General features: G+C 43.9%; 1 protein-coding gene across 2 annotated transcripts in view; it reads right to left on the bottom strand.

Annotated features, from left to right (window-relative positions):
• The window catches only part of MTX3 (metaxin 3), a 168,160-nt gene that overhangs the window by 8,930 nt on the left and 139,481 nt on the right, over nucleotides 1-19,749 (bottom strand). The window contains exon 8 of one of the 2 annotated variants that reach the window (XM_069223188.1): nucleotides 18,148-18,236. The exons of the other annotated variant lie outside the window; for it this stretch is intronic. Coding sequence (XP_069079289.1) covers nucleotides 18,148-18,236 — 89 coding nt within the window. The remainder of the gene's footprint in view (nucleotides 1-18,147; nucleotides 18,237-19,749) is intronic. 2 annotated transcript variants of the gene reach the window in all.

Below are 19,749 nucleotides of genomic sequence, written 5' to 3'. Positions count from 1 at the left end.
TGCCCTAGATAGCTGCTGTGGCATCTTTAAAGACCACCCTTCTTTGCCACATGTATCTGGAGACAAAATGAGAGAACTGTGATGTGTTCACTGTGCTTCACTAGCTGATTTCCAGAGTAGCATTGCAAGTGTGTATGAGCATACCGAGCTTTTCTCTCACCGTATAGGATACACTTAGAGATCATTTTACCAGTAAGTACGTGACATCAGCAGTGACATCACACATACCTCGTCACACTACACATTACACCATTGATGACATACCTGAAGGTGGTCAACACCTCAACACCCGAGAACGCATTGCGTTCAGGCTCTGGGCAGAGGTTGGCCCTACACAGGAATGGTGCTGAGTGGTAGAGGTAGCTCAGACCAACCACCCCTTTGGCCACGACCAATGGGCTCTGGCCACAAAGCAGAAAGTAGGAGCAGCCCTGCAAATAACGCTGCACTCAACATCTCTACTCCAAGGGCTCACTGTGCACAAGTATTGACTTTGACCATTGTGCTCTGAGTGTAGGACCTGCCTTCAGCACCTCTACCTCCAGTGTCAAGTGGGCATGGCCTTGAACTGTGTTAATAAGGTCAGGGTGACAAGCCTGGCCTTTGGCCAGGCCTGGCACAACTGATAGCCACAGTGCTCATTTGTGATATAATGTGTAAGGATTTCAGGAGAGTATGGGCGGGTTATGTTTGCACAGCTCACCACAGCTGATGACTCAGATTTTAAATCGACCATACTATCTCAATAACAAACATTTATTATGGGAATTTCTTTTTTTTATTTCTTTTTTTTTAAAAATAAAACACAATATTTTCTCCCTTATGTTCAGTGAAGTACTCTTGATCCAACTAGCAATATCTCCCAACGCATCTTTCTTGGGAGCTTTGGTTTATCATCCTCCTTGGCCTTGCTACTCATTTTAGATTGACTTCCTAGCCCTTTTTATCATGGAATCATCTAACTTTCTTATCATGGGAGACCAGCCGCATCTGCCTGACTCTGCTTCTCTTCTTGACTCTAGCACTGCAGTCCATTTGTCCAAAGGTCACAGTGTGAGTGCCCCTTGCCTACCCAGTGTGGTGCTCACCATAACAATGCAGTCCCATCATCATTTAAGACCACCAGATGTTGGTCTAAAATCCTTACATATCAAGTTTATCATGCTCTTTCTTCTTCCTCATTCTGGATTCCGTGAATTCCACGAAGTGCACTAAACTTTAACTCACTGATAGCCAATGATCTCAATGAGGATGCCCATCTCAAAAAAGTTATGTCCTGTCATTCAAGTCCCTAAGCCCTTTGTTATTACTCCGAGTTAAGCTGCTGTAATTGCATGCACAATGCAATAAAAAAGCACCTGACTTACTGCCCAGGGGTGACACAACGCTATCTGGCAAAACAAAATACATTAGTAAGTGCCAATTTTATGCATCCCTGTATTCAAGACTCCGAACAATCTGCTAAAGTAGATTTTGGTAAAGCGAAATCTGGCCAATCATGTATCCTATCAGTCCGATATAAAACATTCATAGCATTTTAGCCCTTTATACTATATGCCCTCTTGCTTAATTAATTTCCTCCTGTCAGCATTCAGGATGTGGTTACTCTATGTAAGTCTACTAAATCAGACAACCGTTCCATTCCTTTCCCAGTACTTTTGCTTTCTTCTTCCTTAGATGCATTTGCATCTGACCTTATGGAACAATGCTTCTTCAGCCTCCACAGTAGTGCCCACTGCCTGAAAAGAAACCCTAATGGAGAGGGTACTAAAAAAAAAACCTTTGGCTGACCACGCAGTACTTCATAGTTTTTTGACCCATCTCAATACTTCCTTTTCTCACTAAAAGTTTGGAAAGCGTAAATTTCTAGCTTTCCACTTGAATCTATGAACATTTTTGATCTGCCCCAATCTTGTTTCAGATATCAACACAGTAATAAGTCATCTCTCCTTGCAATGCTGAATGAACTTAGGATGACCTCAGATCAGGGCAGCACAATTGCCTTGATCCTATTTGATATTTCAACAGCATCCATCAATCAGTTTTCTGCAATGGGAAAGCTCCTGCATTGGATACCTTTGTTAATTCTTATCCCAACATGCCCAGACTGTTAATCCTCCCTCATTTCAAACTTCTACCAAGATCGTCACTTACAGAATCACATGTGGTCCCCTCTCAGACCCACTGTTTCAACATATTTGTCACCTCCCTAGCACATCTAAATTGCTCTCATAGGCTAATAATGATGCACTCAAATTGTCACCAGCATGGAAGAACAATGAGCTGTGCTCAAGCCACCTTCTGATCCTGTTTTTTGACAAAGCTCACAGGATGACACTGAAGCTGAACTTGGATACCACAGAGGTACTTACTAAGGGAGACCCTCCTTCGGCATGGTCTACTTTATGGTGGCTAACCTACCTTGATGCCCCTACAAAATCTTACCACAGAGTCAAAAGTCTTGGTTTCTGGTTTGACAATCATCTCTTTTTCCACCCAGATTTCTCAAGTGGTTTCCAAATGTTTTAATTCTATCAGTCTTGTCAGCACAGGGATGGCTTTAGAGCTGGTTGTGCCGAGAGCAACAGTGTTTGCTGGCGTTCCTCACGGACCATTTCCGTTAAGGATTCCCTCACTACCACGTTTTAACTATACCCCTCAAGTTTCCATAACACTCTCTTTCACATGCGTTTATTTTGTTTTATAGCGCCACTCATGCCAGTGTAGGGTGTCAGAGCATTTTACATCCCACACACATACACAGAGCCAATCATGTGTAAATCAGTGTATAGGCAATGTTACATAAGACAGAGGACTGCAAAGTGTCAAGTCATCCATACTAGTAGGCAGTATAGTTTGAGTGATTGATCCAGAAAAGCACAAACTCAGAATTTAAAAGGAAACACCATGGTTGGGGTGAGGAGGGGGCTCGCTAATAGAATTGATTTCTACCCAAATTAACCCTTTCTGCTACGTTAGGATAATGAAAGACTGGGGAACATCCTAACACTCTAATCTATACTTTGCAGTTTGCATGCAGCTCTTTGATGACAGTTAATAGCTCACTATTCTATATTAGGATTCTTACTTATAAACTGCAAATAAGAAAGGATCTGTCTGACAAAAGCAGCATTCCACTGACCTATTTACATTACATGCACTTTGTGAACTGCATGGTACAATTTCTTTGCAGCAGGCATATTAACCCTCTGTGCTACCTTGCCATGAATCAAAACATCCACTACTAGATAAACTCCTATCTCTCTCTCCAAGAAGAAGGAATAGTTTCTTACCTGTAACTCCTGTTCTCTCATAGTGGAATCTCCACTGAAGTCATAAGCACTGAACAGTCCTGCTCCACAAATTGGTACCCCATAGCACTTTTTCACAATATATCTTCTTAAGTGTAAATGTTTGTCTTTCTTCAGGAAGGCCTGCAGTCACTTAAGAAAGAAAAATATTATGCTGCCTATAGGATTAGGCTACAGGGGCCCAACTCTTCATCTTGTAGTTACAAAAGGGTCCAGGAGAACTGTATATGTATATAAATTAATTATGTTTTTGTAAAGCAGCATACATCTCTTTCACAAACCATTTTTAATAGAGTATAGAGATAAAGGAGAGCAGGACAGTGTAGCCCCATAGATGGTCATTATAAGAGTTAAAAATAGAGACTTTGCCTTTAAGAGCCTATCGACCACCCATAATGTTCAGCAGGTGACAGCTGCTTCAGTTTTTTTTTTAGGCGATGTGTGAATGATAGCTAGATCCCATGGTTAGCCCTGTCCAGTCCACTGATGAGGAGGAAGGGTTTCTTATGACTTCAATGGAGATTCCCCTACGAGAGAACTGGAGTTACAGGTAAGAAACAATTCCTTCTATTGTAGGGGATCTCCCTTAATAGTTATAAGCACTGAATAGAATAGCAAACCCAAATCCACTAAGAGCTGTAGGAAAAGACCAATGTCGAAGAAGGGAACCATCTAGGCAATAGATTTCTGAGGGAGGGCTGTCCTACTTGAGGATCTGCCTAGCATCAGAGTACAGACAGTAATACTTGGTGAATGTGTGAACAGACCTCCATATGGCTGCTTTGAAAATCTCTGCAATTAAGATATTCCTCATTAAAGCAGCAGTACCTGCTTTACCTCTAGTGGAACATGCTTTAGGACTGGCTGAGAGTGTCTTGTTAGCTTTCTGATAGCATAACAGGTTGCAAGATACAATCCATCTCGAAATGGACTGTTTGGAGGTGGCTAGCCCTGTATGGATCGAACCATAATTGACACAAAATTGGTCAGATCAGCGGATGTCTTGGGTTTCATCAGGATAAAACTTTAAAACACTCCTACCTTACATCTGCATCTAGAGAATGAAGTGTTCTCTCGAATAGAATAGAGGGACTCTGAAAGAATCTGGGTAGTGAAATGGTTTGGTTAACAGGGAAATCCAAAATAACCTTAGGTAGGAATTTCGGTTAAGTCCTCATGGCCACTTTGTTAGAGTGGAATACTATGTATGGCTCATGAGAACATTATGTTTGGATCTCGCTAACCCTGATGGGTGATGTTATTGCCACAAAGACAAGCAGTTATCCAAGAGAGATGTTACATGGGTGCCTTATGAAAGGGCTCAAATGGGTCTTGCATGAGTTGTGAAAGAACTATATTGAGCTCCCAACAAGGTGAAGGACACTTACCTGGAGGGAAAACCTTCTTTAACCCTTCTAAAAAAATCCTTGATTACAGGGATTTTGAAAAAAGAGGTTTGTGAAGGACATGTTCTGTAGGTAGTAAGAGCTTCCAAGTAAACATTTATGGAAGAAAAAAGCAAGCCAGATTTTGCCAGATGTAATTAGTATGGAAGAATGACATCATCTTGGCAAGTCGTAGGGTCCACATTCTTGGAGGAACACCAGATGCTAAATCTATTCCACTTTAAAGCATATGCTGACCAGGTGGGCGACTGCGTAGCCTCCTTGAAGATCTCCATGCAGTCTTGTGGGAGGTTCAAATGTCTACACTGCACTAGATCAGGAGCCATGCAGCCAAATTCAAGGAGGAGAGGTTTGGGTGTACCATCTGGCCTCCCAATTTCATTAGAAGGCATAGCAGCTTGAGATCTGGACGCTCTGACCAGTGAAGCAGGTTCATTAAACCACTAACTAGGCCACTCCGGACCTATTAGGACCATCCTGGCTCTCGAGTGGGCCAGCTTGATGAGGACTGCTAGGATCAGGGGTATCGCTGGAAAAGCGTAAATAATTTTGCCTGCCAAGTCTATCCATTGGGCATTCCCCAGTGTCCCTGGTTGGAAATATCTTGAGGCAAAGCTTCAGCATTTTTTGTTTTCTGCGGTGGCGAACAAGTCGATGGTTACAGAGCCTCACAACTGGAAGATGTTTTGTACAATGTCATCGTTTAAGACCCATTTGTGGTTTTCGTGCAGAATTCTGCTGAGAGTGTCTGCCTGAGCATTTTGGACATCTGGAAGATGCATTTCCGTGTTCGTCAGGTCCCTGGCTATGAGCCATTTCCAGATTGATTGGGCCTCATGTGACAAGGGTCTGGACCTCGGTTCGCCCTGCTTGTTGAAGTAGTACATGGTGGTTGTATTGTCCATCTGAACTAGCAGGGGTTGGGTTTTCAATGATGGATTAAACGCTTTCAGCGCCTGATGGATTGCACGTAATTTGAGGAGTCTGATGAGCTAGCTCATTTCTCTCTGTGACCACTTGCCTTAAATACATGTGGGCTCCCCATCCTAGTAGTGATGCATCTGTCACCATAGTTTGAGGAGGTACCTGCTGATGAAAGGGCATTCCTCGAAGCAGGTTGACTGGTGAGCACCACCATTTAAGGGATTGCTTCGCATGAAGTGATAGCCTTATCCTGTCTTCCCACTTGCCTGTCAGTTGGTCCCACTCGTCCTTGAGACATTCCTGGAGAGGGCACAAGTAGAGACGAGCATTCAGTGTGAGGAAGATGCAGGAAGTCATTCAGCCAAGAAGAGAGGATGCTTCACTCACCATTGGATGAGAGACTTCCATGAGAGAATGACACTTCTGAAGGATAGATAACCGTCTCTCCTCTGAAGAACACATTCTTGCCTGTATTGTGTGGATGGAGGCTCCCAGAAAATGCAATGTTTGGACTGGAATAGGTGTTGAAGTGATGAGGTTGACATGAAGGACCAACTGTTGCTGTAAATAGCAAGTCCAGTTGAAATGCAGCTTGGCTTCCTGAGACGTTAACGCCTTGATTAGCCAATCATCTAGGTAAGGGTAGACAAAGATTTGGTGTTTCCTGAGGCTGGCAGCTACTACTGCCATGCACTTGGAGAAAGTTCTGGGTTCTGACTTCAGGCCAAATGGAAGTACTTGGTACTGATAGTGGTCCTGCCCCACCAAGAACCTCAAGAACATTCAAAGTTTTCTGGCTATTCTAATATGAAAGTATGCATCTTGAAGATTGATGGAACAAAGCCAATCCACTTGGTGTGATTGGGGGTAGATCTGATGTAATGCTAGCATCCAGAACTTTTCCCGTCTAATCCATTTGTTGGCTGTTGTGAGCTCGAGTATGGGTCTGAATTTGTTTCAGTTTTTCTTTTCAACAGAACATATCTGGAATAAATGCCCATTCCCTTTTGTCTGTGGGGAATGGGTTCCACTGCCTGTTTTTGTAAGAGGATGTTGACTTCCAACCGTAGCAAAGGGAGATGGAAATTTGATGGTTTCAGAGGTATTGACGGTGGAGGACTGGTGAATCTGAGACAATACCCATTTTGCAGAATATTCAGAACCCAGGCATCTTTGGTTACGTTTTCCACTCTGTCAGATAGTGAAATGCTCTCCCCGCCCCCCCCCACACTGGAGCGGGTAACAGAAAGGGGGGGGGAGTAATAATTCAGGGTTTATATCCTGATGTTGTTTGCCTCCTTGAGCAGGCTTCAGGGTGGATCTTCCCCTCGTCTGCTTTCATTGCTGTTAGGGTCGTTGATGTTGTGATTGTTGGGGACCCTGACACCATTGAAGGGTTTGAGTCCTCTGAGTGTAGAAACAATGACGATAGGGCCGGAAAGATGTTCTCTGCTGTTTGGTTTCTCTAATCCTACTGCTTTAAGAGTCTCCATTTCAGCTTCCATGCATGCCATCTCATCATCTGTGACTTCCAAATAGAGTCAACAGCGGAGGCAAGAATGTCTTCTCAGAGAGATGCGTGGCAGTAGTCATGTGCTGCTAATAAGGAAGTGTCTGCTGCAGCGCTTATTACTTGATTGGAAAACATTAAACCTTCATTGAGTATTTCCATGAAGCCTTCTCTTTTATCTCTGGGGAGATATTCTGCAAACTGTTGCATGGATTCCCATAATGCCCCACCATATCGGCCGAGAAGAGTTGTTGCACTGGCCACTATCATGGTGGTTGCTGCAGTGCTGCACACCTTTCGACCCACAGAGTTCAGCTTTCTACTCTCTTTATTGGGAGGTACTGTTGAAGCAGGAGTAGTAGCATTGGGCTTTTTAGCCGCTACTACAATCTCAGATCTTACTCCAGAGGGTAATATTTATTTTGGAGCCTCAATGGAACTGGTTTAGCTGTGGCTGGAGTCAGGAAAATATCCATAGCTGGTGCAAGGAGACCTGGCACCAGTGAAAGTAATGGTTGTGATGCTGTCCTGTGTTGAAGTGTTTTGAAGACCACGGAGGTTGAGGGGGGCAGAATCGACTCAGGAATGTTAAGCTTTGCAGATCCCCTCACCAAGACCTCTTGGAGAGTGGTGATATCATCCACCAGTGAAATTCAAGTGGGTGGAGAATCAGACAGTGTCAGAGAATATCTTCCAATAGAAGTGGAGGATGTGTCAATGGTACGATCATGAATGAAAGTACCAAGAATAGTGACTATCGTAGTGGCTGGTAGATGGTGAGCGCCTTGAGATGGTAGCGGGAGGTGGAGGAGATGAGGCTGGTGATGGAGAACAATGTTCATACCTTGAAGAAGGAGAGATGTCTTGGAATACTCCAAATCTGGAGAGGAATAAATGTGTCTCCTCTTTTTCCCTGCCTCTTGTAATGTCATAGACGGTGAAAGACCCCTCAATGTCGACCTACTTTGATGCCTTGATGTCAATCTACTCCTTGACGGGGATCTTCGGCGGAGCCTCAACGTCGATGTGGCCCTTAACTTAGACCTTCAATGGCTTCTCAACGTCGACAGGGACCTTGAATGCGAGTGTTGTCGACACCTTGGTGTCGATGGATTCCTCAACATTGTGTGAGCCTGTGATGTCGACCCACCCGGTCTGAACGTTGCTCTTCAGTGCTTCCACAAGATTGCGCCAGCTGTTGACGGTGAACATGTAGGCACCGTACCTCTCCTCGACGTCAATCATCTCGACGTTGACCAGGACAGATGTTGTTTTTGCACTGTCATCTTCTTTCTGGATGTCTCAGAGACAGCTAGCAGGGCCCTGGTGGAGGACTGACCTCACCCTGAGGTCCCACCTTCAGATGAAGCTTGTTGTCTTCAGCGCTCCGCGGTGCCATGAAGGCGGATTTTCTCCCAGCCTCTCAGGGTGCACCTGGTAAAGGTCCTGCAGTGCTGGCAAGAATCAGAAACAGGACTTGAGGGAAGACAGATTAAACAGACTTCATGGGGGTCCGTTTTGGCCTTCTTTCTCTCACAGGCAGGGCATTTATCAAACAAAGATGGCATTTTGTTTGACTAAATACTTCACTTTTCTGTCGGAAAAATGAAGAAGAATCGGGGGAGAGATGAAAGTCGTCAAATGAAACAGTTAACAACAAACTCTCAGTGGATTTAATGAAAAAAATCCTGAAAAAGGCCAAGCGCAATCCCCCAGGATCCTGTCAGCAGGAGCTGGAAAAAGAACTGAAGCAATTGTCACCTGCTGAGAATGATGGGATACTGGTGGTCCCTAGGCTCTTAAAGGCACAGCCTCTATTTTTAACTCTTATAATGACAGCCTATGGGGCTACACTGTCTGGCTCTCCATCTCTATACTCTATTAAAAAAGGGTTTGTGAAACAATGTATGCTGTTGTACAAAAACATCATATATTTATATGCATAGACAGTTTTCCTGTCCCCTTTTTAAACTACAGGATGAAGAATTGGGCCACTTCCTTAGGCTGCATATTTTTCTTTCTTAAATGACTCTGCAGCCCTTCCCGACGAAAAGCCAACATCTACATTTAAGAATGTATATTGTGAAAAAGTGCTTCGATGTCCCCGAACGTGAGCGGGACTATACCGTGATTATGATTATCAATGGAGATCCCCTGAGAGAGAACATTAATTAGTGGAGTTATCTTGACATTTTTATTGGTGCATGAAAAGTGCTGAAGGCATGGAATATAGCAGCAGGTGCCTTTAAAACCATAATATTCTTGCAAACACGCTCCCCAACTGAAGTCAGCGCCCGGTGTGGTGGTACCAGTCGCACTGCCATAGAGCCGGCCCTGTGTCAGTATGATTCTCTCCTATTTTCTGAAAGCTGCACGAACATAGTTATACTGTCTATCATAATTACTCGCCTTGATTACATTATGTCTTAATATTCAGGACTGACCAAGACCCTCATTGTCTGTCTACAGGTGGTTCAAAGTTCTACCATGTACCTTGTCCTTAACGTTCCCAGATATGCCTCCATCTGTCATATTCTTCTCACCCTTCACTGGGTCCTCATCAAAAAACGAATTCACATTATGATTCTGTATTTGTCACTGTGCTTATTGCAGCATCAGTACTTTTGATGCATGTTTCACCGCTACACCACTGCTAGCAGATTTCATGCAGAATATCTGCATCTTCTCTGTGCTTCTAAAGATAAGGCCCTTCTGGGAGATAGGGCCTTTTCCCATTTTGAAGTTAAGCACTGCAAACAACTCCTGTTGTCCAACAGACTTATTTCCAACCGTCATAAAGCCTTGAAACCATGAATGTTCACTCCTTCTCTACCATGCTAACTCTTTAATCTTCTGTCTCTTCTTAAAGTTAGGCCCTCCATGTCAGTTTCCTGCATCAGAACACGTTTTGAAGTAATGGGTTGCAGTCTAGAAATACACACCTTCGGTAATGCTCTTTCTGGTGGATACTCAATCAAACTGCAGATTCCTCACCATGTGAATAACTCAAGGCGCCAAACTGGATCCGGAGATTTTTGCTAGCATTGCTCCTGTGCTTCAGCAGGAGGAGTCATGTGGATCTGCAGCAACTTCATCCCATCCAGAAAGTGACACCTGAAGCCACCCCTAAGAGCTGATATATTTCTTTCTTCACCTTGAGATGCTTATCTGAAGGTTGTTCCCTAAACATTTTCTTTTGACAAATTTTCCTTTGAATTCTTCCTACAGTGTACAAGGGAAAATGTCCTCACTGAGATTTACAGGGTTAAGCCTTGTAGGGACTGTCACAATCAGCTGTATGTTACAGACTCCCACAAGGGATGTCTCTTTTGCCTAGGACCTTCACTCAACTGTAAGTCCTGTAGAGACTGCCCCTGGATAAATCCCAGAGCAATCTAAGTCGCTAAACACTGTTAAAAAAGGCACATATGACGCAGTCCAGGCTGAGGATGCAGGCCTGTTCCCATTCTAAAGGCTGGTCCTGTGAAAGGTCCTCTTCCAACTCCAAGTCATCAATAAGTCCAAGTTGAAAATGAAACAGAAGAAGACAAAGAGTGACTCCCTTGTCCAGCAACTCTCTTCTAGAGATGTTGCAAGAAGTTTAAGAGGCCTCCTGGTCTCGGTCCAGGTCTTCTGCTGAAAAACCATTTCCACAGCTCATCCCAATGCAACCCAAATTTCCAGGTCCATCAGTAAAGCGGTAAGAAGTAGAGGCTTTCATAAAAGCCATGTTGTGCATCTTCAGCACCCTTTAACCTCCCTTTGGTGTGCATTTGTGCTCCAAGGATCAAGAAAGCCTCCAGTCACACTACAATCGGTGGATCTGTCCTCAATGCTGTCTGCACCTCTTCACACTGGTGCAAGATCTGTCCAGACTCCAGGGCCGATGTCCAACTAGACTTTGAATCCAGCGCCATGATCGACACTGTCCCTGCCACCTCAATACTGACACCGCCAAAGCTGGAGGAAGAACCCATTATCTTATTGAATTCCAGGACAAACCAGGCAAAACCCCGACCAAAGTTGCACGCTCAACAACCTTTGATGCAGCATGTCCAACCTCATTCAGACTCAGACAGAACACTGCCACTGCTTAGGACGCTTCACATTCCTTTTACCTCAGACTCTGAACACAGTCAACACCGGGATACATAGAGATGATGGGGATGATGTATCCCAATATTACGAAAAAGGCAATCTTTTTATGTACCTTGAGGAGGGCAGTGGGCTAGACACCTCCCCAGATACAGGATATAGGACCCTACCCTGCTGCTGAGATAGAACATACTCCTGAACAGACAGCTTTATCAGAGGAGAGATGCTCATACCAAGGAGGTCCGGAAACCACATCGTCCTGGTCCAATCTGGAGCCACTAAAATAACTTGGGCCTGGTTGTTCTCCAGAACTTGAACCAGAAAAGGCAGGGGCAGAAAGGCAACAGGAGTCCCTAGCTCCACTATAGGCAGAATAAGACTCTGAGGGAACGCCTTATAGGGAACTAAAGCAAGCAAAAATATTGACATTGTGCATTCTCAGTGGAAGTAAAGAGGTGGAGCCAGGGTTCTTCACATTGGTGGAAGATGTCCTGCATCACCTCCGGCTGTAACTGCCATTCATGATTTGCTAAGTGTCAGCAACTGAGTTAGTTTGCCCTAGCATTTAACGATCCAGCCCGGTGCTTCATGACCAGGGAGACGCCCTGCTGATTGAGCCAGTTCCTGAGGAGCACAGCCTCCTGGCACAAGACCCAAGACCCCACCCTCCCTTCTTGTTGCAGTACCACATGACAGTGGTGTTGTCAATGAGAACCTCTACCAGTCGCCCTTTGATAGTTGGAAGAAAGGACTTCAATGCCAAATGGATCACCTTCAATCCTAACAGATTGATGTGGAGTCTGGTTTCTACCAGAGACCAGACTCCTCTGATCACCACTTCTAAAAAGATGGTCTCCCCAACACAGCAGCAATGCATTTGTCACCACTGTCAGGTCTCGGTTGGTTAAGAAGAGGGGTCTGCCTCCGTCCCAAATGCAGTTGAGAAGCCACCCCTGCACATCTTTTGCAGTCTCCTTTGAAACCTGGATGGAATAAAATAGGTTTCCTCTTAGCTGCCAGTTGCCTTATAGTATCTGCAATGTATGTGAACTTCTTATGCTTCTGTTGGGAGACATGCAATCTACTTCTTGTACTGTAGTGCAAGGATTGGCTTTCTGCCTTGTGCCTAAATCATGGCATGGCAGGGCATAAACTGAAGTGTTACAAGCAGCGCACTTTGGCCAAATAAAGTATCTGCCCTCATTGTTAAATTATAATACTTTCAGCTAGTAGTTGGCTTTCTTTATGCAACTTCACGTTCAATTATGGGATTTATGGTGATATAGGTTTTAGATACAAGGCCAGGCTGCTGAAATCGTTCCATGGTAGTAGTATCCTTGTGCTAAGGTCTCAGAAGGGGAGTTTTGACCCATCTTATAAAAATGCTCTATCCAGTGCTGGGCAGGAAGTATCAACTAAAGGTGATTACAAAACAGACAATTGCTACCGGGTTTTATTTTTTTTAGTATTGAAGGGATAAGGTAAATTAAATGCTTCTATAGTGGAGAAGGGGGAGATTGTTGTTTTGTTACCTCACTAGCAATTGGCGATGAGCAACCACCGTGTACACCCATGCAAATGTTTGTGAATGCATTTTCTGTTTGTTCTGCTCTCAGTCGTGAGCATAATTTTGGAAATCATGACAAATCCTACCGTCAACTAGGCGCAGTCCTGGCTGCTGTCTAATTCAGCGTTTGTAGCTGCCAGCTGAGACCACAGCTCCCTGGAAGGACTTACTTGGTACTTCCTGAGAGCTGAAAACGTGAAAGCAAGTGATGCAGTTTTTTTTAATCGGCTGAGGCTGTGGGTAGGTATGCCTGGGGGCTTCAGAGGTGCAGAGCGGGACTTGGAAAAACATCTGGTCTGCTAGTGAGCGCAGCCTCCTCCTTGCTGCTAGTGAGCGCAGCCTCCTCCGTGGCCTGGATAAAAGACACCACTCTGGTGGAAGCAGGCCACATAGCAAGGAAAATCAAATTGCCGTCTTGAGCTACTCTGGGGCCAGTCAGACGCTGAGAGGTCATAATGGTGGTGCCAGTGCCCTGCCAGAAAACAAATGCAAGGCTCCACCCCCCAACAGATCCACATAAGGTTTATCATCAAGACCCTGTGGTACTGACAAAAAAATCAGTGGTATGCTCAAGAGCCAGGCTCAGCTTCATTGTGGGTGATATGTTCATTTCCGGCACGCTCCTAGCACAGTGATTGATGAAAAAAAAGTAAAGAAGACTGAGACACACCAGTGTACTCACAAAGCTTGCTCCCCATGGCTAGCACAGTGCACTGACTCCAAGTTCATTTGGCTCGCTGCAGAAGAGTGCGCCTTCTGGGGTGCTCCTGGTGCTATATGATGTGTGACTAATGCATTTTAGTGTGGTGATGCGGACACTAGCACTAAAATGTGTTAGTCTAACCCCTGATGTGTGATATTTGGTAGGACTGTGTCCTTGTTCTGCACCCACTGGAATGTCAAATCTCACTGCAAAGCCCGCATGTGACATCTGGCAATATCGACCAGTAGGATACAGGAGACCAACAGTCCCAGTAACCTCAGAGTCATCCTTACTGAGATCCAGGACAGAGGCAGAAATATCTGGATCATAGGCCGAATGTCTAGGAGTGTCTGTAAAGGAGTTGGTTGCAACTCTGGCACTTTGACAGTGAACCCTAACAATGCTAGAAGGCTTGCCGTCATTTAGAGAAAGTCTACCATCAGTTTTGTGAACACCTGAGTGGCACTGGTGAGGTCAAAAGAGAGCACCATAAACTTAAAATGCTCCACTCCCACTGTGAAACGTAGATAACGCCTTTGGACCTGCAGGATGGGAATATGGAACTAAGCGCCCTGCAGGTCTAAGGCTTCAGTCTTTAGAATACAGGGCAGAGACAACCTGGGCTAGAGTGAAGATCTTGATATTGTTCTTTTGCAGGAAGGGGTTTAGAGGCCATAGATCTACAAAAGAACAAACGCCTCCCTCCATCTTTAGCACAAGAAAGTAACATCCAGTTTCTGCTTCTGAGGCTGGGACCATTGGCTAAAATACCCTGCACTTATTGCTGCAACACAGACATGTGGTCCTCTTTCAGTTCCCTGATGAGGGTAGAAGATGTGGCTGAGTAGAAAGAAATGGGAGAGCAAAGACCCGTTGTACGATCTGGAGGGCCCAACTCTGGAGGAAAGGGAAGCCCTGCCTCCTACAGAGCAGCTGTGTGCCGGAAAAGACACGCTAAAGCGTTTTTGAAGTTGTGGTTGCTGGAGGGACAGGGCACCGAGTTGTGATTTGTCCTTTATGTCTCAGAACCCATAGTTCCAACCACGAAAGGACTGAGAAGCCGACTGTGATGTTGACAGGGCCTGGCTGTGTCTATATGCCAATACCCTGGCATAACCAGGCAAGGAACAAAGTTGCTGGGGAAACTGCCGGGCAGGTGTGGAGAGACCCAGATAATGAGCTGTGAAATGACTCTTTGAGTTGTTTGAGGTCCTTCTTACCAAAGTAGTGAGAACCATCAAATGACATATCCATCAAGGATGCCTGAACATCCCCTGAGAAGCCTGAGGACCTCAACAAGTGTGGCTCCAAAGCACCACGCTCGGGCCAATTGCCGAACCAAGCAATTTGTTGCATTCAGGCTAGAGTAGATAACAGATTTAGCAGCATCCTGATCGTCCAGAATAGTTTGGGTAAAAGACACCTATAAGCTGTCAGCAACCACCAGTAAGATCTGAATGACCATGTCCTATAGCGCATGGATGAAGTGCCTAGAGCGGCAACTAGCATTTACTAAAAAAAGGGCAAGATGGGCAGAGGAATGCCTGCATAAGCTTTCCAAATGCCTTCATACTCTCGGATTGATGGTCAGGAGGGGTTGAAGGAAAACCACTAGTGTTGACTTTGCTGGTAGATGCCTGCACTATCAAGCTCTCTGGAGTTGGATACTATGTAATAAAGTCATGGTTGTCTGGAGCAGGTCTGTGGTGATGAGCAACCTGTCTATTGATCAGAGGGCCAGAACATGGTTTAGCCCAGCTGCACAAAAGCGTCTTTGTAAAAGCTTTATTAAAGGCCAAAGCGGTTCTGTAGGTACCTCACGAGGCTAAAGGACCTCTGTTAGAACATTAGTTTTAACCTCCAGTTGAGAGCTGTAAGTCCAGAATCTCTGCAGCTTGTCTGATCACTACTGCAAACAATGCACTGTACTCAATGGCTAGGCCAGGAAGGGTGAATAATCCAGTGTCTGGGGAGGTGTCCAGGCCACTGGCATCCTGTAACTTTTTGTACCAGTTTTTCTCATCGTATTGTGGAACAAACATATCTTCACCATCACCAAAGTCTGACTTTGGTCTGAATCTCAGCTGAAACTTTGATGTAGTGTCTGTGTGTAACAGCTTGGTAAAAGCAGTGTCTCAGAATCAGAAGTTGGAAAGCACTATAGGTAGAAGATCCTCCCCAGGCACCTGCATCTATGTTGCAGGGACCAGTGCAGATTGTGGTGCCAGAACAGAAGTCAGTACCAAAACAGGTGCAGAACCCCAAGCAAGTTCAAAGGACACAGAAGGTGCAGAGGGTGAAGCTGCTGCTGGTAGCTCGACTGGAGGCCCTCGAAGATCCATGGGGCCTGGAGGTGCACCAGAAGAAGAGGGAAGCGGCTATAATGTGCAGCATAGCCTCCCTAAAGGTCTCAATTTGTTGTGACATCATGGCTGGACCTGAAAAGGCAGAGTGCCACAGGACCAGACTCCGAATCGGCTCCTCAGGAGAACAGAAGCTAGACAGTGCAGCACATTGATGTCATTGCATCTTCTCCTTTGACTTACCCAAAGACTACAACTGTGACAAAGTTCTGTCACAGGAACGACTATGGAAGCTGGAACAGGAATTTGCCCTTGACTTTGGCAGGGAAAGGTGTGGAGCGTTCACTGTTTTTCGACACAGATCTTTGCTTCACAGTCTTGTATGGCCATTGGGTTTATCTGGGCTCAGTCATCACAGGGTTTGGAGCAGTGTTCTGTGTACACTGGACAAAACTTTGAGAACATTTTTTGGGAAAATGTAGCTACAAATTAAAAGAGTAGAGCTCCAGCTTTACTCTGAAGGCACTTAAAAAATGAACTGACATCAGCACACATGGTGGTGCTTATATATGGCTGTGTTAATAATTTCTGGAGCAGAACAAAGTGGGTGGAGGGGGCCTAGCAGCCCATCTACTGGTGCTCAGGAGTACTACTTTTCCAGATCTTGTCAGATGCATGGGTGGTATTCACAAGGTGAGGAATCTGTGTTTATAAGTAGTCATCAGAATATGCAGCAAAAAAAAGCCACTGACAAGAACATCACACATTTGCTACCACAACACTTCCTTCAAAAGTACACTGCAGGCTTAACAATGTTCGCAACATAATTTGCCTATCTGAAATATTTTTTTTACCAACTGCACAGAACGTCTCACTAAATCTCGAGTCAAATAACTTGCAACTCTAAATAAAGACAAAAGGATGACCAGTATAATGATGGGAGATGTTGGGAATATCACCTTTTCAAAGAAGAAAAAGTGTAGTGTTCTTCATAAACTGTGTCATTAGCTGGGAAGCAATGGAGCACTGTACAAGGCTATGATACGATTGACTTTAGTCCATACTTCAATATACGAACCAGGATAGAGTGACAACAGGAGGTCCAGATACACGTTTGAGGAAGAACTGGTTTGGGAAACTGTGAAAGTTAGCAAAGATGGATGGGGTGCTACACTGAGAAGACAGTTTTTAGTTATTTTCAGACTTTTGTTGAAATTCAATTGAATTGAATGAGCACACAAGCCTTGTGTGAGGGGTTTCTTGCCCTTTTCTTACTGAACTCTGACTTAGCTGATGTTTGGGGGCAAAACTATTGCACTGCTATTTGAATGGTGATCACTTCCATTATACTAGAGCCTTGCTGATCTGTAAGACTGATGCAAGCCATGTGCTGTTCTAAACTAAAAGGTTTACATAACCTGAGTAATTGCACTGCTGTATTCACTTGTAAAATCCGTCAAGGTTGTTCAGCACTGAATGAGATTATGAGACCTGTGTATGTTTTTTTCTTTTTCTACAATACCCTTTCCAATGATATTGTCAACTATAAGACTGAGAATTCATTTAGAAGTCATAAGGTGGAATACTAACGGTACTGAAATGTAGAAGTGAAGACAAATTCTATAAGAAATAATCCATGTGCAATTGCACTTTAGGGTTTTTCAGACTTTTTAAGGCAATTTTACTGAAAAGTACCATTTTCTGGACAGTGTTCCCCGGGGTTGGCAAGATTTATGATTGTGTGGCACCACATGAAAGTAGTGGAATATTTTATGTGAGCCCTTATAGAAGCTATGGCTTTTTAGTGAATTTATGTGAAAACTCTTTTGTGAAATACACCAGCTCATTCGGTTTTATCAAAAGATTCTTAGGAAGAACTCAAATGAACTCCCATGCAGGAAGTTGGTCTGGCGCATTTGGCCACACACATGCAATTTGGGTCATGTATTTATGTCTCAAACCTTTCAAAGCTCACCAGACACCCAAGCATTTTACACATGCAAAGATGGTACAATTATGGGCTTAGTCCCAATAGACAGTCTCATTCAGGCCTCACACGGGTTAATGCAGTGGTGGATTATTTACAAAACATGTACGATTTTAGTTTTTATCATACCTCCCACATCATGCCATGTACATTCTTCAGAGCAGGCAAATTAACCGTATTATGTGCATTAGCATATAAAAAGCACAGATCACAATAAGGGATGCAGAGAACACTTCAATGTAGAGTTGGTTGGTGAAAAGATGAGGATGAAGTCATCAAGATACAAGTGAAAACACAAATAAACTACAGATGAAAATAAGAAAAATGACACAGGAAACAACCTTTTCAATCAAGTTGGATTCCTTATTTACAAGCTGTGTGAGCTTTTGCAGATTTGCATCTCCTGCATCTGGAGCAACTGGGGAAGAGCCTAAAACATAAAGATGAGAAACACACAAAGAGAGGAAAAGGTTTGAAGAAATAATTTACAGCTTTTTGCATAGCTGGTGTGAGAGAAAGCAAATGCAAACTTCAACGTTGTGCATCATGAAGAAAGTTACACAACAGAGCTGAGAACCTACCTACGTAAAAGCTAAACTAGAAACTTAAACAATAGGTATTTAAATGTATCCAACAATGAGATGGAACATGGGGAGCAAAAGCACAAGTTTCTACCTCTCGCCCAGTGCACCATCTCGGCACTCTCCCTCTAGGCCCTCAAAGTAATGCACCCTAATGGTGAAGCAGTCAGACCGTTCTGACAATCTGCTCCCTCCAAAAAGCGCCTGAAGCAGATCATTTTGAGCATGGCTGGAATATCTTTGCCATTACAGAATGGGGAAAAAGCATATGATGTATGCTCCAAGCACCATGACTGGTTGCCATGTCAGAAGTCTTGGTTATTGGAATCAGTCCAAACTTATCATGCGTCTACCAGGGCAAGTGTAGAATTTAAAAGCTAGAGGGTGAAATGTTTGCTGGACTTCTATTGCTAACAGCTTATTGTGTCTACAATTTGACTCAATAGTTTACATTCTGGGGGTTGGACATCTTAATCTTACAACCGCCTGCTGATTTAGAAACTATTTGCAATTTCTTGTCACCAGGAATCTATGTTCAGGACCGGAGGTGAGGATTATGCATTTCTTTAATCTTTTATTCTCTCAAAAGCCAACCAAACTTAACATCATATTCAAGCTAAAGGACTACATGTTCTCTCTCTAGGAAAAACATTGTCAGCTGCATATCCAGTCAGGGCATACCAATATAACAATCTTCAACAAATACAGTACTTCCTCTTTCTTCACTTGTCACTAGCCAGATAAGTGCTTTTCTTCACAACTACTATATTGCTAGGTGTAAGAAAGTGAATTATTATTTGGGGTGGATGGTAGAGCACCAAAAGATATAATGGACATGATTTAGAGTTCGGTGGACGGGTTACTATGCCACAAACGTGAAGAATATCCTGTCTACCGTATTACAAGTACCATATATATGATGCTTTTGTAATGCGGCAGATAGAATATCCATCATGTTTGTGACAGAGTACTCATAATCAGGCCCAAAGCCACTAACTAATCTGTTAGGTCTAGGCAAAGGTTTCAGTCATTTAAACCATGACCTCAACACCTGGTAGTTATGGCACAGAGCAGATAGGATTAATTTATCGAAAATGTGTAAAGCATTTAGAAATACCAAAACAGTTACAAAGTTGAAAACATAACACAATAAAAATCTTACATCAGTTTAGTAAAAGTCGAATTTAATACACGAAAATAACAATAAGGGCAATCAAAGATATGAATTTTTAAAATTTTAAGTAAAAATAGTGCCAAAGAGCACTAATCTATGGAAGCAGTAGACCATGACCCAGGTGCCATATAAGGCCAACTGCCATTGAGCTCAGGTTGGAGACACAATGTGTGTCCTTCCAAGTAAGA

This window comes from Pleurodeles waltl, chromosome 1_1 (genome assembly GCF_031143425.1).
Source record: "Pleurodeles waltl isolate 20211129_DDA chromosome 1_1, aPleWal1.hap1.20221129, whole genome shotgun sequence".
NCBI lineage: Eukaryota > Metazoa > Chordata > Amphibia > Caudata > Salamandridae > Pleurodeles > Pleurodeles waltl.
This window is presented reverse-complemented; position numbering and strand designations above follow the sequence as displayed.